Source organism: Mirounga angustirostris, unplaced genomic scaffold (assembly GCF_029215605.1).
Source record: "Mirounga angustirostris isolate CCGP_5_RB_7025 unplaced genomic scaffold, mMirAng1.0.hap1 SCAF_1, whole genome shotgun sequence".
Taxonomy (NCBI): Eukaryota; Metazoa; Chordata; class Mammalia; order Carnivora; family Phocidae; genus Mirounga; species Mirounga angustirostris.
Window position 1 is genome coordinate 212,093,523 of NW_026991709.1, and position 22,633 is coordinate 212,116,155.

General features: G+C 59.5%; 1 protein-coding gene across 9 annotated transcripts in view; it reads left to right on the forward strand.

Moving 5' to 3' along the window:
* Nucleotides 1-19,206, forward strand: part of PTPRS (protein tyrosine phosphatase receptor type S) — a 99,354-nt gene extending 80,148 nt beyond the window's left edge. For 3 of the 9 annotated variants that reach the window (XM_054505016.2, XM_054505015.2, XM_045863253.3), the window contains 22 exons: nt 363-480; nt 2,155-2,760; nt 3,202-3,299; nt 3,936-4,189; nt 4,830-4,923; nt 5,028-5,243; nt 5,759-5,916; nt 6,417-6,428; nt 6,707-6,819; nt 8,370-8,417; nt 9,424-9,521; nt 9,604-9,727; nt 10,296-10,471; nt 10,551-10,670; nt 12,050-12,204; nt 12,279-12,564; nt 12,724-12,902; nt 13,631-13,757; nt 14,837-14,962; nt 16,776-16,930; nt 17,098-17,233; nt 17,860-19,206. In XM_054505016.2, coding sequence (XP_054360991.1) covers nt 363-480; nt 2,155-2,760; nt 3,202-3,299; nt 3,936-4,189; nt 4,830-4,923; nt 5,028-5,243; nt 5,759-5,916; nt 6,417-6,428; nt 6,707-6,819; nt 8,370-8,417; nt 9,424-9,521; nt 9,604-9,727; nt 10,296-10,471; nt 10,551-10,670; nt 12,050-12,204; nt 12,279-12,564; nt 12,724-12,902; nt 13,631-13,757; nt 14,837-14,962; nt 16,776-16,930; nt 17,098-17,233; nt 17,860-17,928 — 3,468 coding nt within the window. In that variant the 3' untranslated portion in view covers nt 17,929-19,206. The remainder of the gene's footprint in view (nt 1-362; nt 481-2,154; nt 2,761-3,201; nt 3,300-3,935; nt 4,190-4,829; nt 4,924-5,027; nt 5,244-5,758; nt 5,917-6,416; nt 6,429-6,706; nt 6,820-8,369; nt 8,418-9,423; nt 9,522-9,603; nt 9,728-10,295; nt 10,472-10,550; nt 10,671-12,049; nt 12,205-12,278; nt 12,565-12,723; nt 12,903-13,630; nt 13,758-14,836; nt 14,963-16,775; nt 16,931-17,097; nt 17,234-17,859) is intronic. The other 6 variants (XM_054505018.2, XM_045863254.3, XM_054505019.2 and 3 more) reach the window with 3 other exon arrangements.
* The last annotated feature ends 3,427 nt before the right edge of the window (nt 19,207-22,633 follow it).

The following is a 22,633-nucleotide window of genomic DNA, read 5'->3' on the forward strand; positions in this document are numbered from 1 at the left end:
CCCAGGGAGGTGGGAGCCCTGGAGGGCTGTGGGCAGAGCAGGGCGGGACCTGACTGGGGTGCTCATGGCGCCCTCTGGTGGCCTCTGTGGGGAGGACGGACTGGGGGCAAGGGTGTTTGCCAGGGGATGGGAGGTGGAGGGGACAGCGCTGGTCCAGGTGGAAGGTGATGGGGTATCAGGCTTCATGGGCCCGTCTTCGCATGACGTGCGGTGTGTTGGGGTCTGTGCATGAGCTCGGATACGCGCCTCTGCCTGCAGACCAGGCCCCACCTCCACCTTGCTTGACCCCGGCCCTGGGAGGGGGGGTGGGCAGGGCCGTTCTCAACCCCAGTTGCATCACTTACCCCCATCCCTGCCTGCAGGAGATGGTCATCACAAACCTGCAGCCTGAGACCGCCTACTCCATCACGGTAGCCGCCTACACCATGAAAGGTGATGGTGCTCGCAGCAAACCCAAGGTGGTCGTGACCAAGGGAGCAGGTAGGGTCCTCCCCCCGCCCCCATCTCACCCCCCTCCCCACCATGACCCTTTGCCCCCAGAGCATGCCACGAGGTTTTTGAGCTCATGCAGGGAGAGAGCACTGGGCAGCGGGACCAGTGAGATCAGAGGTGTGGGGGCCACTCAGGAGGCCAGCCAGTCCCACAACTTCCTCCTCACTGGCTTCCCTGCCTGCTTAGCTCCAGCTAGATGGAAACCATGACTAGGCCTCCGTCCCGTCCCGTCCCGGCTTCGCCCGGGCTGTTCCTTCTGCCTGGATACCTTTCCTCACCCTGCCCCCTGCCCACAGTCTCAGTCCAGTGCTCCCTCCTGGGCAGCCCCAGCGCCCCCCTTCCCGTATCACAGCTCTGATCAACCTGGGTGGGTTGTTTGGAGGTGGTGTGCCCATCGCCCCCACTGCACCATGAAGCCTCTTCTCCGAGCAGCCCTGCCTCAGTTTCCCTTTCTGGCCCCGCCAGGCCCCTACCATCAGTCCCAAGGGACTGTTTTTTACCTCAGCCAACATTGAGGAGGGGCTGAGGCAGCCATGAAAACGTAAGGGGAGGGTGTTGTGGACAGATGGCACAGCCCAGGCAAGGGTGTTTCAGGGATGACAGGTCCTGAGCCCTCCACCTCACGTCCCGCACCCACCCCTTCCCCAGGGACCCTCCCTCAGCCCCAGAGCCGACATTCCATGCCAGCTGGACACAGCCCCTCCCCGTGCTGCCGCCGGTCCGTGTCCATGCTGTTCTCTCCGTCTGCCTAGTCTCTGTATCCTTCGGTGTCCAGCACCCATGTACCTCCTTCAAGAAGCCTCCCCTGATCTTTCCCTCTTCTCTCAGGGACACTGCACTACAGCCGTGCTTGCCAGGCAGATCCACTGCATATGCTATGACTGCTCAGAGCACGGTTCCTGAAAGGTCCTGATAAGTCCTGCAAGAGGAGAAGACTGGTTTTGTTTGTACAGCTTCTCTCCTGCCGGACTTACTGGGACCTTGGCACATTGATTACTACCCAGACCATGAGAACCTTGGGGAAGGGCAGGGTTTTGAAACATTCCTGTATCCCATGGGTATTAATCATGTGCCAGCAGGAGGCAAGGGGCAAATCAGTGAGACAACAGATGAGTGACTTAGGAATAAGAAGAAGAGGTAAACGTATGAGGACCTGCTTTGGCATCCGAAAACATTTTCCTTTATTGGGTTCTCTGAGTCCCCAGCCTCCTCACTCTTCCTTCCACTCACCCAGCACAGTGCCACCTCGGGGCCTTTGCACAGGCTATTCCTTGCCTGGAACACCATTTCCACCAGGTCTTCCTGCCTCCCTCACTTCCTTCAAGTCTTTGCTTCGGAGTTCAGCGTCCCTGAGACCCACTTTTAAAAATTGCAGCCCCAGGGGCACCTGGATGGCTCAGTCAGTTAAGTGTCTGCCTTCAGCTCAGGTCATGATCCTGGAGTCCCGGGATCGAGCCCTGCATCGGGCTTCCCTGCTCAGCAGGGAGTCTGCTTCTCCCTGTGACCCTCCCCATTTTTGTGCTCTCTCTCTATCTCTCTCTCTCACTCAAATAAATAAAACGTTAAAAAAATAAATACATAAAATAAAAATTGCAGCCCCACCCCCTGCTGCCCGACTTGGATGGGCCACGTGGCCCTGACACGCCCCCCGTCTCCCCGCAGTGCTGGGCCGCCCCACCCTGTCGGTGCAGCAGACCCCTGAGGGCAGCCTGCTGGCACGCTGGGAGCCCCCAGCCAGCACCACCGAGGACCAGGTGCTGGGCTACCGCCTGCAGTTCGGCCGTGAGGACTCGCCCCTGGCCACACTGGAGTTCCCACCTACCGAGGACCACTACACAGCGCTGGGTGTGCATAAAGGGGCCACGTACGTGTTTCGGCTGGCGGCCCGGAGCCGCGGAGGCCTGGGCGAGGAGGCGGCCGAGGTCCTGAGCATCCCCGAGGACACTCCCCGTGGCCACCCGCAGATCCTCGAGGCAGCTGGAAATGCCTCGGCTGGCACCGTCCTGCTCCGCTGGCTGCCGCCCGTGCCCGCCGAGCGCAACGGGGCCATTGTCAAGTACACGGTGGCTGTGCGGGAGGCCGGAGCCTTGGGCCCCGCCCGAGAGACCGAGCTGCCAGCGGCGGCCGAGGCGGGCGCCGAGAATGTGCTCACGCTGCAGGGCCTCAAGCCCGACACGGCGTATGACCTCCAAGTGCGGGCCCACACGCGCCAGGGCCCCGGCCCCTACAGCCCCCCCGTCCGCTACCGGACATTCCTGCGGGACCAAGGTAGGCGCGCGGCGATCCCCGCACCAGAGCCGGACCGGGCCTCGTGCCCACCCCCACCCCAGCCCCCTCCCTCTCCCCCGCCCAGGTAAGTGGTCACTTTTCTGCTTCCTTGTGGACACTCGAGGCGAGTCCGGACCCCGAGGCTCCGGCGTTGGCAAAGGTGGGACGTGCCTAGGTGGCACCGCCGCCCCCACCGACCCCCCTCCCCCTCCCCCCTCCTGCTCCTCCTCCTCTCTGCAGCAGCGCCGTCTCCCCCCACCCCGGCAGGGACCTGGGACAGGGCCAGGCAGGGCCAGGCAGGAAGGCCATGGGCACAGGCACAGCGGAGGACAGGGAGCGCCTGGGCCGCCCCACCCCACCCCACCGGCCCACCCCGCGCTACCCCCGGCACTCACGGGTCCTCTTTTCTGTTCTCTCCCACTCGGCTGCTGCCCGGCACAGTCTCACCCAAGAACTTCAAGGTGAAGATGATCATGAAGACATCAGTCCTGCTCAGCTGGGAGTTTCCTGACAACTACAACTCACCCACACCCTACAAGGTGCAGCGCCCCCGCCCCCCACGCTCCCCCACCCCCACCCCGGGAGCAGGCAGGCCAGGTTAGGGGTTGGGAATCAGCTGGACTCAGGGCTGAGTGGGATCAGGGCTCAGCTGGGATTGAGACTGAGGCTGTAGTCAAGGCTTAACCTGGGATTGAGGCTCAGTTCGGGATTAGGGCTCAGTCTGAGATTAGGGGTTCATAAGGATTGGGGCTCATTCAAGGTTGGTTCTCAGTCGCGTCAGGGCTCAGTTGGGATTGAGGATCTGCCTAGCATGGAGATTTAGCCTAGGATCCAGGCTGAGGTCAGAGCTCAGTCAGGATTGGGACTCAGTCTGTGATTAGGACTTGGTCAGAGTTGGGACTTAGCTGGGATTGAGCCTCCATCTAGGATTGGGGCTCACTCTGGGATTAAGGGTCAGTCAGAATTGGGACCTGCTCAGAGCTGGGCCTCAGCTGGGATTGAGGATCTGTCTAGGGTCAGGAGTCAGCTTAGGGCTGAGGCTTATTCTGGGATTAGGGCTCAGTCAACACTGGGCTTAGAGTTGGGCTCAGCTGGGATTATGGCTCCATCTGGGATCAAGACTCAGGGTCAGGGGCTCAGCACAGAACCCCCACTGAGCCAGCCCTGGCCCGCAGATCCAGTACAACGGGCTCACACTGGACGTGGACGGCCGTACCACCAAAAAGCTCATCACGCACCTCAAGCCCAACACCTTCTACAACTTCGTGTTGACCAACCGAGGCAGCAGCCTGGGTGGCCTTCAGCAGACCGTTACTGCCTGGACCGCCTTCAACCTGCTCAGTGCCAAGCCCAGCGTGGCCCCCAAGCCTGACTCCGACGGCTTCATCATGGTGTATCTGCCTGACGGCCAGAGCCCTGTGCCTGTCCAGTATGATCAAAACCACCCCACTGCCCCCAGGGATTCCTCCCCCCCTCCCCCCCATTAGCCAGCTTTGTGACTGGGGCCAGCCACCTGACCTCTCTGTGCTTCAGCGTCCTCACCTGTGTCTAAAATGTGGGTCACGCCAGCCCCAGTCTGTGTGGTTGTCCAGATGCTTCTCATGGGCACCGTCACTAAATGTGGCCTCTCCTCCAACATTTCTGATACCCCTGTGTACCTGACCTTCTTTGGGGTCTGATTTCCCAGGCTGGTGGGGAGACAGAACTGGAAACAGACACTTTCAGACCTGTGGTGTGATAGTGAGAGGCACTAGGGTTGAGAGTCCCCGGTGGGGAGAGGACTCTGCCTGGGAAGCAGAGAAGAATTAAGGACTACAAGGATGTGTGGGTATGGAAGCTGGGGCTTTGAAAGATGTGTAGGAGTTCAAGAAATATAATTGGGGTAGCCTCTCTAGGCAGAAGGAACCACATACTCAAAAGCCTGGAGGCTTGAATCAGGAACTATAGTCCTATGTGGCTGGGTTCTAGGGGCGTAGAAGCAGAGGGAAGGTTCAGAGCACAGGGACTCCCCCACCCACCTCCAGCAGGCATTCTTTGGACGTGGCCCCCGACCTTTCATCTTCCTACAGGAACTACTTCATTGTGATGGTGCCACTGCGCAAGTCTCGTGGTGGCCAGTTCCTGACCCCTCTGGGCAGCCCGGAAGACATGGATCTGGAGGAGGTGAGGTGGGGCCCAGACCTGCCTGGCCCAGACCCTGTCCTGATTTTTGGAAGCCCTGTTGCTGCCGGCAGGCCTCTGAGCACTCCATGCCTCTGTTCCCACAGCTCATCCAGGATATCTCACGGCTGCAGAGGCGCAGCCTGAGGCACTCTCGCCAGCTGGAGGCGCCCCGCCCCTACATTGCGGCTCGCTTCTCGATGTTGCCGTCCACCTTCCACCCCGGTGACCAGAAGCAGTACGGTGGCTTTGACAACAGGGGCTTGGAGCCTGGCCACCGATATGTCCTCTTTGTGCTTGCAGTGCTGCAGAAGAGCGAGCCTGTAAGTCCCAAATGGTGTCTGCCTTCGTCCAGCCCCACCCTCTGAGCGCACAGGCCCTGACGTGGACTCAGCCCCCGGGGCCCCAACCTCAGAACCAGACACAGATCCTGCCAGCTTCCCATGATCAGGGCTGGGCAGGGGGAAGGACTTGAGTTTGGGGATACCCCAAGGGGAAGACTTTTTAGAGGAAGGGACTTGGGACCTAGGGCTTTGGTGGCTGTGTAGGAGTTCAACCAAGACAAGATATCTTCAGGATTTGCATGCGCAGAGGTCTAGAGGTGCCGTGCGAGAGGAACAAAAAGGACTTCAGAGTGGCTGAAGCCCAGGGAGCAGTAGGGAGAGCAGAGACTGGCCAAGGGCCAGGCCAATGCAGAGCACCAGGGTCCGGGTTCTCGGGAATCATAGGAGGATTTAGAGTAGGGGAGGGACATAGGTTTGTGCTGGAAGAAGACTCCTTTGGCCACTGTGAGTAGGATGGACACTGATGGAGGCCCCTCCCGTCCTGTTGCCCGCAGACATTTGCAGCCAGCCCCTTCTCAGATCCCTTCCAGCTGGATAACCCAGACCCGCAGCCCATCGTGGATGGCGAGGAGGGGCTCATCTGGGTGATCGGGCCTGTGCTGGCTGTGGTCTTCATCATCTGCATCGTTATCGCCATCTTGCTCTACAAGAAGTGAGCCCCTTTGCACTCCCCACTTGACAAGAGGGAGGGCTCCCTGGAAAAGGAAGGAGGGTCTGGAAGGCCCAGGGAAGGCTGGTTGCACAGGATGACCACGGAGGTCCTCTGCCGTACAGATAGAAAAACCCTGGCTCAGAGAGGTTAAGCCACTGGATCAAAGTCACACAGACCAGGCCAGTGACTTGACTCCTCTCAAGGTCCGCACGCCGCTCAGCAGGATGATTTGGGGTGGAGGCCACCTCTGTCCAGTTTAGCAAGGAGAATAACTGTGGTGGCCACATGGGACACGTCTCACCTTAGAAAGGGAAGGCCGAGACATTCTTCCTTGTGGTGGGGACCCAAGCAGGAAGGATTAGCCCCATTTTCCAGAGGAGCCCAAGGCTCTGGGAGGTTAAGAAAGCCACCCGCCGTCACAGAACAGGCTTTCTGTGACCAGCACGCCCTCACCTGTCTTCTTTTCCCTCCTTCTAACCTGTGTCTCCTTTCGGGAGCAGCAAACCCGACAGGTAAGAACCGGCCCCGTCCTTGGGAGGCTTCAGGCAAGAGGCCGAGGAGAGGGATCAGGGTGGTGCCGTGCCCGTGGGGTGAGGGGACGCTCAGCTGTGCCAGCAGGCTGCACGCGTGTCCATGTGTGGTCCCGGGAACCCCAACCGTGCGCGTACACGGCCCCTTTTCCCCTGGCCGGGTCCCTCACTTGCGGTACCTGATCGGCGTTCACGCGTGTACACGTGCGTCTTTGGACACACGCCGGTACTCAAGGAGTCTTCTGCTTGCTCCCACAAAGTAAACGCAAGGACTCAGAGCCCCGCACCAAATGCCTCCTGAACAACGCTGACCTCGCCCCCCACCACCCCAAGGACCCTGTAGAAATGAGACGCATTAACTTCCAGACGCCAGGTATGTGTGTATCCCAGGTGCCAGGATCAACACCACGGAGGGGAGGTGGTAGCATGAGAGACGAGGAAGCGGCCCCCTCGGTGGAACCTCATCTGCCCCTGCTGAGCGGTTTGGTGCAGTGAAATGCCCGATTCCCAAATCCCTCTGTGGATCCAGAAATTCCATGGACCAGTTCTGGTTTACAACCAAGTGAGGCTTTTGCAAAGCTGTGTTTCACTGGGGGTTGGGGTCATCTGAGCAGAATGGACCCCTTAAAAATGAAACAAGCCAAAGAACCCTCCTTTCTTCTAGCAGAAGGAGCTATGCTTCTGGTTCCCACTGGTCTTAGGGACGCTCAGGGGTGGGCATTCGGGTTTTTCCTTGGCCTTTCTCCACACTCCCGTGGGCTGTCCCCCTGGCGAGGTACAGAGATTTTGCCTCCCATGTGCGCTGCATGTCTCTCGTCCACAGATGCTCATGTTCGCCTGCCTCTTCACAGTTCCCTGTATATTCACACGAGTCCCTTAAGGTCACCTGCCATGCCTGGAGGGAGAACTGAATGAACCAGGGTCTTGTCCTTGATCATCTTCATGTATAGTGATCCACATACTCCCTCATCTTATCCCTCTTAATGGGCTCATGCCAACTGCTTCCAACCAAATAAGGTTTCCATTTAACTGATGGCTGCTGTTCTCCTTATGAGGTCACAGCATGGTTCCATCTGTCCCTCTCCCTGCATCCAGTCTCTACTTCCTGTCTCTGAACTTCCTGTCTACTTCCTGTCTCATAATAATTGTTTCCAACCAAACAGATTTTAAACATTTGTATGTTACCGATGGCTGCAGTCCTCCTTAAGGGCTAGTGCATGGCCTCACATACTGTTCTTAATATACTCCTTTCTCTTTTCTGTTGCTGGACTGTCTCACATCAGTTCTGTTTTTATCCAAATGAGGATTTTGGTCACTTATATTTAACTGATGGCTCCTGTCACTTCTCAGCCTTCTGGCTAAGATCAGGTGTAACTGATGGCAGCAGGCTGCCATAAGGGATCACGAAAGGTCCCATATGGCACCCCTAATGTACTCCCTTCTCTTTTCTGTCTCTGGACCAGGTCGTGTCAGTTCTATTTTCATCCAAATGATGATTTTTAACACCCATGTTTAACTGATAGTTGCTGTCCTTCTTAAAGCTCATGGCATGGGCTCGTAGGTCCTTCCCCTGCCCCCAGGTTTCACCCTCACCCTCCTGCACCTCATCTGAAATCTCCTCTGCTGACCCCAACAGGGGACCCAAGGCCAGGTTGGTCTGAGGGGACACATTGACAAAAGGCCGAGAGCTTTGGGATCTTCCCGAAGTCACAGCTGAGAACCAGGACTGGGTGCAGTCCGGTAGGAGGGATCCACAGCAGCTCCCGTAGGTCCTCGGGGTGGGGCCCGGGCAGCGTGCGTCCCCCATTGCAGTCGCTCTGCAGTCGTCTGTCGGCCGGCCATTGTGCGTGCATCCAGTGAGGGATGGGGGAGGCAGGGGCCCCCCGTGTGTTTTCATTTATTTATTGTTTGCTGTTTCTGCAGATTCGGGCCTCAGCAGCCCCCTCAGAGAGCCGGGGTTTCACTTTGAAAGTTAGTTCCTGTGTCTCTCTGTTCTCGGCTTCCTTTCGCGCCCCCCCCACACCCCCTGTTTGTTTTCATCTTTGGTTCTCCATCCCGCCTCCTGATCTCTGTCCACCTGTCCTGCGCTGGCTTCTCAGGGGAGTCGGGGTTCTGGTCTGTTGGGCCCTTAGGTCGCTGGTTGTGACTGCTTGTAGGTGGGGGTGCGGGGGGGTCATCCTGCGTGACAGGACCCCAGCTTCACTCCTTAGGTAAGGGCTCTTGGGGAGCGCCTGGGGGGCTGGGGATGCTGGTGTTTACCAGCTGGCCTGGCCATGTTGTACTTCTGAGCCGGCACGTAGCTCAGCCCCCTGCGCCCCAGGAGAGGAGACAGGTCTTGGAGACCCAGACATTGGGGAGAAAGAGCCAGGCCCACCCCACACTATCCCATGCACCAGATGGAGAAATGATGCAGGCACACAGAGAGATGGGGACCCCCCCAGCACACACACACACACACACACACACCATCTCCCCTCCCCAGTGCCTCAGCGCTCCCTGGCAGCAGACCTCGCAGTCCCTCTGATCCCAGAGGGTCAGACAGGGGCGTCCATCACCGGCCCGTGCCCTGGGGAGCGAGGTTTCCAGAGGCCCAGCCAGCCGCATCTGCTTCTTCATTTCTGTGTCACCCGCCTCCTTCTTGCCACGAGGCACTAGGAGCTTGGAGTCTTCCAGGGCGACCCTTCCCCGGTCCCTGCATCCCCAGCTGGATTGGGGGCACTGGGATAGGCGGACATCACGAGCCGGGGGTGTCAGACTCAGCTGGGAGCCGCTCCTCGAACGCTCCACCTGCAGACAGACCCGCAGGCCTGGGCTCCCGGCCCCAGCGTGGGCCGTCCCGAACCCTCCCCTCCCCCGCCACTCGCTCTAACCACAGCGCGTCCATCACAGACTCACACTGTAGAACGCCCCCCGCCCCCCGGCCCCCAGGCTGGCTCCCGCGTGACCGACCGCACCGTGGGGTCTGCTCTCCCCACAGGCATGCTCAGCCACCCCCCGATCCCCATCGCAGACATGGCGGAGCACACGGAACGCCTCAAGGCCAATGACAGCCTCAAGCTCTCCCAGGAGTACGAGGTGAGCTAGCCCCCGCCTCCTGCCCCCACCCTGACCCCCCAGCGCCCCACCCTGATGCCTCCCACCTCACCTTCCCCTGCAGTCCATTGATCCGGGCCAGCAGTTCACGTGGGAACATTCCAACCTGGAAGTGAACAAACCCAAGAACCGCTATGCCAACGTCATCGCGTACGACCACTCGCGCGTCATCCTCCAGCCCATTGAAGGTAGCTGCCCAGGCCCCATCCGCCCTTCCCCAGGCCAGAGAGAGCGCACAGACACCGTGCCTCCACTTGGCCACGCGGCAGGGCCAGTGCGGACGAGCAAGGGCACAGATTAGGGAAACTGAGGCCAGATGCTGCTCACAGGCCTGGTCCAGCTCCAGCCAGAAGCTACTGGGAAGTTTTGGATATGTGTTTAACTGATGGTTGCTGTCCGTAACACATTTCCATCTGTCCCTCTGCATCCGTGGTTCTCGGTGCCCAGGGAACGTTGGGCGATGTCTGAGGGCATTTTCGTGTTCACGTTCCGGGGGACAGGGAGCTAGCTGCATTTAGAGGTCTGAGACGCCGCTCAGACCCTGCAGTGCACAGGGACGGCCCCACCCCAGAGAGCAGTCTGGCCCCCAGCGACGGTGGTGCGGGGGCAGAGAAACCGCAACATTCAGGCTCCATGGTTCCTGTGGGGGCAGCTCGGGGCAATCCGGGAGGGCTCCCAGGAAGCGGTAGGCCAGATAGAACCCGTGTAGGGGACAGCAGCATGCCCGCTGATCTCTGGCATCTGTCTCTGCTGTAGGCATCGTGGGCAGCGATTACATCAACGCCAACTACGTGGACGGCTACCGGCGGCAGAATGCGTACATCGCCACGCAGGGGCCGCTGCCAGAGACCTTCGGCGACTTCTGGCGTATGGTGTGGGAACAGCGTTCGGCTACCATCGTCATGATGACGCGGCTAGAGGAGAAATCACGGGTGGGGCCCGGACCCTGCAGCCCCCGCGCGCCCGGCTAGCGCCAGCCCATGCTCACTTCCATTCTCCCGCCTTCTACAGATCAAGTGTGATCAGTACTGGCCCAACAGGGGCACGGAGACATATGGCTTCATCCAGGTCACGCTGCTGGACACCATCGAGCTGGCCACGTTCTGTGTCCGGACGTTCTCTTTGCACAAGGTAGGGCCCGGCCTGGGCTGGGGCCTGCGGGAGGGGGTGATGGGGGTGGAAGAGGCAGACAGAAGGCTCCAGCTTCTGTCCTGGGAGCTCCCCATCGGGGAGCCCAGGCTGACCACATTCTCTCGAAGCCCACTGGTGGGGAAGCTGAGGCTCAGAGGAGGGACCTCCTGTGTCCAGCCACATCAGGACAAAACCAGCAGAACCTAACGTAGCAATGAGCCTGTCGTCCCCTTGCCATCAGTTACATCCCAGGCCTTCCCTCCCTCCTTGCCCTCTGGCCTCACCCAGCCTAGGCCCGTGATGGGTGGGAGACAAAGCTAGAGCCTCCCTGCTAGTCTGGGCAGTCAGGTCTGGGGCAGAGGGAATCTTAAGATGTGTGTTTAACTGATGGCTGCTGTCAGTTACATGGTTCCATCTGTGTTCTATGTCACTGGTTCTCGACTGGGGCAGTTTGCCATCCGGAGAACATTTTTTCATTGTTAGCATGGGGAGGGGAGGGTGCGGGCACCACAGTGCTCCCCAGACTCCAGCCGGGTCCTCTGTCAACACTAAACACCCACCGTGTGTCAGGCCCTGATTTGGGCACCAAGACACAGCAAGGACCAAGACAGACAAAATGTCTTGCCCTTTTGGAGCTTAGTTTAGTTGACGAGGCATTGACAGTCAATATGTAAAAGGACAAATCTTACACGTAGAAGGAGAAAAATAAAGTATATGTCAGGGGACCTGGAGATGGTGAGGAAGGGAGCCAAGAGAACTGGGAAAAACAGCATTCCTGGCAGAGGCTCAGCCCGTGCAAAGGTCCTGGGGCAGGACCGTTCCTGGCATGATGGAGAAACAATGAGGAGGCCTGTATTATGGTTTTAGCAGAGTGAGTGAGGGGGAGAGAGGGAGGAGGGGAGGCTGGGCTTTTACCCTAAGGTGGATGGTAGCCCTGTTGGGGGGTGGGGGTGGGGGCAGACCTGACTCAGGTGCTCACCGGCGCCCTCTGGTGGCCACTGTGGGGAGGGCAGACTGTTGGGGCGAGGACCAGAGGAGGGGGTTCCAGGGTGGAGGGGACTGGACCAGGAAGGCCGCCACGGAGGGGGTGAGAAGCGGGCAGGTTTGGGATAGATGAAGGCAGAGCCGGTTGGATGTGGGAGGGGTAGTGAATCAAGGGGGACTCCAGAGTCCTGGGCAGAGCGCCTGGAGGGATGGAGCCGCCACCAGCTGAGATGGGGGCGGATTTGGGGAGAAAGTCGGGGCATGATGTTGCCCCCCCCCGCCAATCCCCCGCCCCGCCGAGTACGTGAGGCAGCCGGGCCCTTGGGCGTGAATTTGGCATCCTCTGTCCGTGCACGGAACGCTGCTGTGACCGGCTCTGTCCCCACGGCCCCCAGAATGGCTCCAGTGAGAAACGTGAGGTCCGCCAGTTCCAGTTCACGGCGTGGCCAGACCACGGGGTGCCCGAGTACCCGACGCCATTCCTGGCTTTCCTGCGGAGAGTGAAAACCTGTAACCCGCCGGACGCGGGCCCCGTGGTCGTGCACTGCAGGTACCCCCGGCCGCCCCCCGCTCCCGCCCCGGGGCCTCCTTCGGCCTTCCTGACCGCCGTGCCCGTCCCCGCAGTGCCGGCGTGGGCCGCACCGGCTGCTTCATCGTCATCGATGCCATGCTGGAGCGGATCAAGCCGGAGAAGACGGTGGACGTGTACGGCCACGTGACGCTCATGCGCTCGCAGCGCAACTACATGGTGCAGACCGAGGATCAGTACAGCTTCATCCACGAGGCGCTGCTGGAGGCCGTGGGCTGCGGCACCACGGAGGTGCCCGCCCGCAGCCTCTACGCCTACATCCAGAAGCTGGCGCAGGTGGAGCCCGGCGAGCATGTCACCGGCATGGAGCTCGAGTTCAAGGTTGGGGGGCATTCCCGGTGGGCGTTGGGGGCGTGGCGAGGAGCTGGAGGTCCGGGCTGTCCCCCTCCCCGTGCCCCCGCACGCTCCACCCTTCGCGCTCCGTCGCCCCCCGCTGGAGGCCCTCCCGCTTTTGACCCCCGCCTTCCTCTGTCCCCGCAGCGGCTGGCCAACTCCAAAGCCCACACGTCCCGCTTCATCAGTGCCAATCTGCCTTGTAACAAGTTCAAGAACCGCCTGGTAAACATCATGCCCTACGAGAGCACGCGGGTCTGTCTGCAGCCCATCCGTGGGGTGGAGGGCTCCGACTATATCAACGCCAGCTTCATCGATGGCTACAGGTACCCCCGCTTTGCCCCGGCGGTCCCCAGCCTCACGTGGGAAGGAGAGCTGGACACCCCGCCGGCCTCGCGGGGTCGCGGCTGAGGTGGAGGGAATCTTGAGCTGTGTATTTAACGGATGGCTACCGTCTGTAACGTGGTTCCGTCTGTCCTTTTCACATCAGTGGTTCTCAATCTGGGCAGTTCTGCCACCTAAGGAAAATTGGGCAGTGTCTGGTGACATTTTTGTCATAATGGGAGTGGGGGCAGGCAGAGGCCGGGGATGCCGCTCAGCACCCCACAGTGCCCCTCACAGAGAACGATGCAGCCGCGAACGTCAGTGCCCAGGTTGAGAACCCCTGGCTGAGGGATGGTGTTGCGGCGAAGGCCCCACCTGCGCAAAGGCTGGGGGTGACCGAGAGCTTAGTCCGTACAGACACCTAGAAGGAGTTTACTGGCCCTCGAGGGGGTGGAGGGCAAGGGAGGAGAGGTCAGGGGACGTTCTGCAGCCTCCTCGAGGCGCCAGAACATTTCCTGAGGCCAGTGGCTTCCCCGGGTGCAAAACAGGGTTATGGGGAGGCTTGGCGAGACGGGGAGGGGGACAGGGCACCGGCCGGCGACTCCTGGGGAGGCAGGGGCGTGGCAAGTGTGGTTGCTGGGGCCCTGACCCACCGGGCGGCATCAGGCTGGCCCCCCGCCTGGGCCTGCATCTGCCCACTGGCCCTGGTCTCACACGCCCCACACCACAGGCAGCAGAAGGCCTACATTGCGACGCAGGGGCCACTGGCGGAAACCACGGAGGACTTCTGGCGCATGCTGTGGGAGAACAACTCCACCATCGTAGTGATGCTGACCAAGCTGAGAGAGATGGGCCGGGTGAGCCACGGACCAGGGGGACGGGGCGGGGGGGTTGTACCGGGGAGCCATGGATGGGGGGTGGGGGTGGGGGCCAGATGAGCCACGGACCAGGGGCGGGTGTGGGGGTGGCAGGTGAGCCACAGATGAGGGGCGGGGGGTGGCGGGTGAGCCACAGACTGGGGGCGGGGGGGGGCCGGGTGAGCCACAGATGGGGTGGGGGTGGCCGGGTGAACCACGGACCAGGGGTGGGGGGCCAGTGAGCCACGGGCCGAGGGTGGGGGTGGCGGGTGAGCCACGGACCGGGGGTGGGGGTGGCAGGTGAGCCACAGACGGGCTGGGGGGGCAAATGAGCCACAGACCGGGGGCGGGGGTGGGGGCAGTGGGTGAGCCACAGACTAGGGGCGGGGGGGGGGCCGGTGAGCCATGGACCAGGGGTGGGGGGTGGCGGGTGAGGCACAGACGAGGGGCGGGGGGGGCAGGTGAGCCATAGACAGGGAGTGGGGGTGGCCGGGTGAACCACGGACCAGGGGCGGGAGTGGGGGCAGTGGGTGAGCCACAGATGGGGTTTGGGGGTGGCCAGGTGAGCCACGGACCAGGGGTGGGGGGCCAGTGAGCCACGGGCCGGGGGTGGGGGTGGCGGGTGAGCCACGGACTGGGGGGGGGGGTGGCAGGTGAGCCACAGACAGGCCGGGGGGGCAAATGAGCCACAGACCGGGGGCGGGGGTGGGGGCAGTGGGTGAGCCACAGACTAGGAGCGGGGGGGGCCGGTGAGCCATGGACCAGGGGTGGGGGTAGCGGGTGAGGCACAGACGAGGGGTGGGGGGGGCAGGTGAGCCACAGACAGGGAGTGGGGGTGGCCGGGTGAACCATGGACCAGGGGCGGGAGTGGGGGCAGTGGGTGAGCCACAGATGGGGATTGGGGGTGGCCAGGTGAGCCACGGACCAGGGGTGGGGGGCAGTGGGTGAGCCACAGACCAGGGGCAGGGGTGGGGGCAGTGGGTGAGCCACGGACCAGGGGTGGGGGGCCGGTGAGCCACAGACCAGGGCGGGGGTCGGGACTCAGGCCGGGCTGACTGCAGCTGCCGTCTCCTCCTCAGGAAAAATGTCACCAGTATTGGCCAGCTGAGCGCTCCGCCCGCTACCAGTACTTTGTGGTGGATCCAATGGCGGAATACAACATGCCTCAGTATATCCTGCGGGAGTTCAAGGTCACGGATGCCCGGGTGAGTATGGGGAGGGATCGCTGGGAGATTCTGGAATCCTGGTCCTGCTGCTCAGAACCTCATGATCTGGACAGGGCTTCCCTAGTTGGGGGTAGAAGCAAAGACCCGGGGGTAGGAATAAGCACTGGGGGTTGGGTTGTCAAAGTAGACCAATTCCTCCAGCACCAAACAGGTGGGAGAGAGCGCTGCGTCCCGGTGCTGATCCCACAGTGTCCGCCCGGGAGCATGTGCAGCACCCCTCACTAGGGAGCAAGGTCCAAGGGGATGGTGTAAGAGGGCGTGAGCGGGGTGTTCCCTATGGAGGATGGCGTGGCAGCACTGCAGGCGGGGTAGGGGAGACATGACAGAGGGTGCAGGGGCTGGGCCATGGAGCCGTGGGCTGGAAGAGGGTCTTGAATAGCGGGGTTGGGTCGCAGCACGTAGCGGGGAGAGGGGAACGAAGGGTAGGCGATGTTGGCAGGTGAGGATTCTGTGGAGAAGGGGGTGGTCTGCCGGCAGCTGGTGGAGACTGGCAGTGGCAGGTGGCCCATTGGGAAGACAAAGGATCACTCTGAGGTGGGAGAGGGGGCGGGTCAGTCACGACGTTGCCAGTGGGTGGCGAAGCCCGATGAACACCAGTGTGGCTGGTCATGGCGCTTGGCTGGTGCAAGACGGTGCCGCTGGATTGGTCGGATGTGGGACTGGAGAATCCGTGGATGGTGCTGGTGGACGTGGTGGAGGGAGACAAGCATGGACAGTGTCGGGTTGGAGGCAGGCAGGTTGGAGAGTGAATGCAGGTGACAGAGGGTGGAGAATGCCCGCAGAACGTGGTCCCCCAGGTCGGCAAAGGGGGAGGTGTTCTCAGCCCCGGGCAGGGGAAGAGGAGCTGGGAGAAGGGCAAGCGTTTGGCCCGTGGCGGGTGAGAAAATCCATGGAAAATGACTTTGGGTAGCAGAGAATGACGAGTGTTCGTTGACCAATGCTACTCGTGCTGTTGATGGTACCAGACCGAGAAAGGCGGGAATGGAGGCCGTCAGGGTGAGGGGGTATCGCTGGGTGGAGAGAGCATGACTGGGAACCCAGAGGGTGAGGGAAGGATGGAGGAGGTCCGTGGAAGACCGCGCCCACAGATGGCGAGGGTAAAGGCTTCCTAGTGATGAACTGCGGGAAATGGGGCCATTGGGTCGCCATGGCTGGAGCCCGGCAGAGAGTGACGGCGTTGACTGGCATTGCTGGGGAGTGGGAAGGGGGGATGGAGAAAGTCCGTGGAAGGTGGGTGGTGGTGGCCACGGATTAGTTACCGGCCGTGGGTGGTGAGAGGCGGGATGATGGTGTCGGTTGGTGCTTTTTAAGTGAGAGACGAGAGTGAGTAATGGGTGGACAGTGGACGACAGCGTGCTGTTGGGTGGTGAAGGGTGGAAGGTGATGGAATGGCGCGGAGCTCCAGATGGTAGAGTGGAGGAGGATGCAAGAGCATGGCGGCAGAGAATGGCACTGAGAAGGGCAGGTGTCAGGTGCCCCGCGGGATGGTGGCCAGCGGTGGTGTTGGATGTCACTTTGGCCGCGGCGGATGGCACCGGACATGTGGACTGGGGGGCGGTGGGCGGTGGCATATAAGATGGCATCGTTGCTGGATGCGGAGGTTGGTGGATGGGGAGGAGCGTGGCATTGGCACCCTTAGATGCTGACAGACCGCGAGTCCCCAGGGCAGGTGGCAGGAAACAGGGCTGAGGACGGGGAACACTGGAGGGTGGTGTTGGCTGGAGACGGAAGATGGGACGGGAGGCTGGCCCGGGCGGGAAGCCAGCCATGACCGCCGCTGGTCTCATTCCAGGATGGCCAGTCCCGGACGGTTCGGCAGTTCCAGTTCACGGACTGGCCGGAACAGGGCGTGCCAAAGTCAGGGGAGGGCTTCATTGACTTCATCGGCCAAGTGCACAAGACCAAGGAACAGTTCGGCCAGGACGGCCCCATCTCTGTCCACTGCAGGTGAGCTGTCCCTCAAGCCCAGCTGGGGCAACTGAGGCCCAGCGAGCACAGCCTCGAGCCTTCCCCAGGCTCGCGAGTTTGGGCTCTCTTTGTGCCTGAGGAGTCGGGCAGTCACAGGGGGCTGTCCGGAGCACCCAGCCCTGAACGGCTGTGCTCGCCCCCAACAGTGCCGGCGTGGGCAGGACGGGCGTCTTCATCACGCTCAGCATCGTGCTGGAGCGCATGCGGTACGAGGGCGTGGTGGACATCTTCCAGACGGTGAAGATGCTGCGGACCCAGAGGCCGGCCATGGTGCAGACGGAGGTGAGAGCCGCATGCGGGGCCCCGGCTGCCAGGCCCCACACCTCTGCCCCCCTGAGCCTCAGTTTCCTCTTCTGTGAGATGGGCGCAGTGCACCTCGACTCCGGGTTGTCGCGGGCAGAAGTTCTTCGACAGCCGTTTGGGGCCAGAAGGGGATTAGTTCTACCTTTTGACCCAAGAGTAGAGTGAAATCCAGAGCTGAGAGGCAGCCCACAGAGTGGGCAGAGAGGCGTCCGTCCCAGTTCCAAAGTCACAGCAAGTTCGTGGCTCAGCCAGGACCCTGACACGGGCCAGAGTTCTGGAAATCCACCCCGCCCCCAGATGGGGAAAGTGAGGCCCAGAGCTAGAAGGGACTTCCCTGGGATCACGTGGTGGGCATTCCAAGTGTCCTCAAGGCTGTCCCTTTCCGTCCCTGGGGAGGCAAAGCTGGAGTCGGACCCCCAGCCCTGAGGGCCCTGCTGCAGGGGGAGGGGGCTTCCAGGCAGGTAGAGGGGAGGCCGTTCCGGGGCCAGAGCCCAGCCTGTGTGTAAGAACCAGGCAGCGGGCCGGCTCCTGAGGGCGATGGGGGGCCCCGGGAGGCCACAGGGCACGGAGGCCCTGACCGAGCCCCCGCCCCCTCCCTCCCGCAGGACGAGTACCAGTTCTGTTACCAGGCCGGGCTCGAGTACCTCGGGAGCTTTGACCACTATGCAACCTAAAGCCATGGTCGCCGCCGGCCAGACTCCACCGGCCCCGGATGCCTCTGCCCCTGCCGGGTGGGCCCCCGGAGACCTGGACCCCCGGCCAGGGTGGGAGGAGGGAGCGGCCACGTGTCTGCACGGCCTCCAGGAGCAATGCGGCCCCCCGAGCCCCCCGTGCAGGGCCCAGCAGCCTCCTTTGCACCGGCCGCCGCCTTCCGAAACTTGGCACATTCCTCATTTCCTTCCAATTCCAAACGAGAGATTCCTGGGGGGGGTGGGGGGCAGTGAGCAAACAGGGCTTCTCCCCGGAACCAGAGGAGGGCAGGGCCGGCAGGGCCGTGCGCTTGAGCCCCAGTCCTCCCCGCCTCCCCTCGGGGGGGCCCTCCTGGTCTGCAGCCTGCGGGGCGCCGCCGGGCTGGGGGTGCAAAATTCAGCTTTCTTTTCAGACTCTGTGTAACTGTATCCAGTGACATTTCTTTTTTTAAATAGTGTATTTTTTTTTCATTTTTTTTTTTAAAGAAGAAACAAACCGAAAAAGGAAAAAAAAAAAAAAAAAAGACTCGCCAGTCAACAAATTTAAAAAGAACTCTGCTTATTCCTGTTCCGTTCACAGACAAGTCTATTTTTTCACCGCAGAGAACGCTCTCGCAAGGCGGTTGCGTTGGCAGGTGCGCGGGCCGGCGACCCGCCCCGGGCGGCCTGGCTTCCTCCCGCCGCCGTCCTCGGAAGGTGTGCCTCGCTCAAGAACAGGAGGCCCTTGTGCTCCTGGTTTCTTCCCTTTTTTTTTGCATTTTTCTTTTTTTTTTTTTTTTCCTCTTTTAATTCTAAAACATATCAAGGACCGGTCTGAGGGTGGGGCGGTGGGGGTGGGGGGACAGGGGGCTCCGGCCCACCAGCGTCAGGTTCAAAAACCCACTGGTGTGGGTGCTACCGCCGAGGAGAGAGCAGTGACCCCCACCCCGAACCCCGCCGCCTGAACTCCCCCCAATCTCCCGCCCCCGAGGAGGAGGACTGAACAAAACAGGGGGTCCCGCTTCTTCCGGGAGAGAGAGGCCATGTTCTGCTCGGATCAGGGACCCTTTCCCCCTGGGACTATGGGACAGTTTTGGGGCAGAAGCAGAAGGATGGGATTCCCCCCCCCACCCCTGAGCAAGTGAGTTTTTCTCTTTGTACAAGAACAGACCTGCCGTTTGCTTTCAACACTGTTCATTCAAACGGAAGCAGCTGGGTGGTTTTCCCACCTCTGCGTATGTAGATATATCGACTTTGTATTAAAGGAAGATCGTCTGACCCCGGCCAGTGGTGGAGTATTTGTCATGCCCCCGTCCATCCCTGGGGAGGGCGGGCGGGCGCCTGCAGGGCTCGTGTGTTCTCGTTCCGTCGTGTACACAGTCTGGTAAGGAAGGTGGCCCAGAGAGGTGGTGTTGCTTGTCCGAGATCACACAGGGCCTGAGGGACCATAGTGGGATTGGAGCCCAGAACCGAGGCTCTGGTCCTCCAGGGGCCGCCTCACGTCCTCAGTGATAATTGTGACTGTGGCTGGCCATCTGCCGTGGGCCACCTCTCTGAGGTGTGGGAGTCATCAGCCCAAGCTACAGGTAAGGAACCCAAAGCTCAGAGGGGCGCCCACCATGGAGTCACACAGTGGGTTTGAAGAGGGGCTGGGATTCACGCCCTCGTCAGTCTCCTCCATGGCCAAGGGGGTCGGTGATGGAGCGGAGTCCACAGAGGGAAGCACGGGGTTGGAGCTGCTATTCTTCCCAAGCTGGAGGTCACCCGGTGAGTGGATCCAGATGCCGAGCCAGTCAGATGCTGGGGCACGAAGGGGGAGCCAAGTCTCTTCCTGCTCCGACCCAGGTGCTAGATAGGGGTTGAGCAGTTCCTCCCACAGTCACAGAGAAGCTCCAGGGACAAGAGGGGGAGGTCTTAGTGGGGCCAGGGGCCCCACTTAGGAAGGGTGGGGCCACCCATTTGAGAAGCCATCAGATCCAGGAGGCAGAAAGTATATATAAAAGGTGCCACGAATAAGCTTAGTTAAATAGATTGATCAAATCCTATATCCCCTACCCCCAGAGTTCTCAAACAGGAAACATTTCTACAGATCCGCAGTGGCGATCTCCACAAATCCCAAGAAACCAATAGTAGATAAGATAACCAGACCTTGGCCCCAAGGAGTAGATTCTGTGAAAAAAAGTTAGCCCTCCCCAAGAAGGGTCTATGGTGGGAAATTTTAAAGCACTTTTCCTAAATAAGGCAAAGGTTAAAGAAGGAATCAACATAAAAATTACAGAGCCTTTGAAACTGAGCGATTGATTCAATGAGTATGTTACATCGTGAAATCTGTGGGACGCGGACATGTACCCAGAGAAACATGTACAGCCTCGAACACGCTGAAAACAAGGAATTCTGAAAAATAAGTGAGCTTAAGAATTAAATGAACTAGGCTTTCAATTCAGTTAACTAGAGAAGAACAGAATAAATCTAAATAAAAAGATAAAAGTTGGTTCTAACTCTGGACAGTTTTGAGGTTATTCTTTTGTATTAACAAAACAAAAAACTTTTTGAAAACACCAGAAGTAGATAAATCATCGGTTAAGTACAGTCAAGAAATGAGAGTAACCAGGAAGGTGAGAATTAATTACAGATAAGCTTTTTTTTTTTTTTTTAATTGTGAAGTGTATCAGGGGAGCCGAGGAGAAGCAGGGGAGCTGGGGGGGGGGTGATGGAGGTGGTGTGGGAGGTGTCCCTGTCCCACTGCAGGAGGGGTGGGGGGGGGAGGACAGACCTTAAAGGAAGAAAGATTAAGAAGCACGTGGGACACTGAGCAGCTCCTGAGCTCTGACAAGTAGGGAGGAGGGATCTTTTTAGTAACAGATTGTGGGACAAAAGGGACAGGACTGTCAGGTTATTATTTTTTTTTTAAGATTTTTATTCATTTGAGAGAGTGAGCGAGCAAGAGAACACAAGTGGGGGAGGGCAAAGGGAGAGGGAGAAGCAGACTCCCCACTGAGCAGGGAGCCCGACGTAGGGCTTGATCCCAGGACCCCGGGATCATGACCTGAGCCGAAGGCAGATGCTTAACCAACTGAGCCACCCAGGTGCCCCCAGAACAGTCAGATTCTAACCCAAACCTGGTCTTACCTGAATCATGCAGGTCTTACTTGACTAAGACCGCTCTGCCCTCAAAGAACCCAGCCCTCAAAACCCCTCTAAGGAAGCATCTCTTTTTTCCCTTCCTTGGTCTCCCGAGCCATTGAAGCAGAAGTGTCTAAATAGGGTCTACCTTCCCCTCCTAACTGGAAACTGGACAAGGAGGATCTTCAGGGAAAGTTAATGTGTCTGACCCTCAGCTTTGGGGCTCAACCCTTGAGATGCTCATGCTTATGATTGGTGGTAGGTGACAGTGGGTAGGGATTGATCTGAAGACTTCTGGGAAACTGAGGACCTTAGGGAATTGCCTCAACCCACAGACATGATCACCGAGATGGCATCTCCAGTCGCCTTGGCCCTTACCACAGGATACCATAGCATCCACCCCCGTTCATTGAGCACTTACTGTATGCTCGGCTCATGGAGTCTCATTTAATCCAACAATGCACCGGTGGACAGATAAGGAAACTGAGGCTCAAACAATTCAGGTCCCTCAGCCAGGATCACACAGACCGTAAGTGGTGGAAACAGGACACGGAGCCGAGTTTGCCCATTTCCCAACTGCCCATGGCCACCCTCACCCACACAGAGCAGCCCCAGGCTGGAAGGGACAGAGCCTAGAGCAGAGCTCATCACCAAGCCCATCACCAAGGGGCCAAAGCGTTCTAGGGCTCTGGGGCCGGGGGGGTGGGGTGGGGTGGGAGGGCGATACACACTGTGTCCGAAACACCACCACCTTAAACTGTTTAAAGCAAAAACATCCCTGAGAAAGAAAGAGCTCAAACCACAGCAATACAGGGGACGGAACCTAACTCAGGAATGCAAAGATCAAGCTGACGAAACAATCAGGATCTCGAGACGATTAACGCAAGAGCAAACAGGACCAGATCCATACGTACAGGACTGTGTACCCAACAAACAAGGAATGTACGATGTGTCCAAACACTTGGAGACATCACAAAACCAGACCCTGTGTGGGGCCATAAAGGCGAGCATAACATTCAGACTCCACGCACTAGCCCCAACGCAATTAAAATTATGAATCAGTGTTGGATCCGTAGTTCCTCAAGTCCACGGAGTCGGGAGAACTTAAATAGGCATGAAAGGTAAATCATACCTAAAGTACAAGATACTTAGGGCTGGATGATGAGCCCATTGCAAATGAAAAGCAAAAATGTACTCCGAGGTCAATTTAAAGTCTAAAATGCATTTATGGGGGGAGGGAGATCACTGAATATAAATGGAATAAGCAGCCAAAGAAGGACTCAGAGGGAAATACATAGCCTTTATATAAACTTATGAGGAAAATAACTGAAAATAAACTAGGTAAGATTTCACCTCAATCATTCACAAAAAAAAAGACCAACCCAAGGAAATTCTAGGGAAAATACTAAGAAAATCAGAAATTAGGGGCACCTGGGTGGCTCAGTCAGTTAAGCCTCTGACTCTTGGTTTTGGCTCAGGTCATGATCCGGGGGTCCCGGGATTGAGCCCTGCGTAGGGCTCCCTGCTCAGCGAGGAGTCTGCTTCTCCCTCTCCCTCTGCCCCTCCTCCCACTCACAAGCTCTCTCTC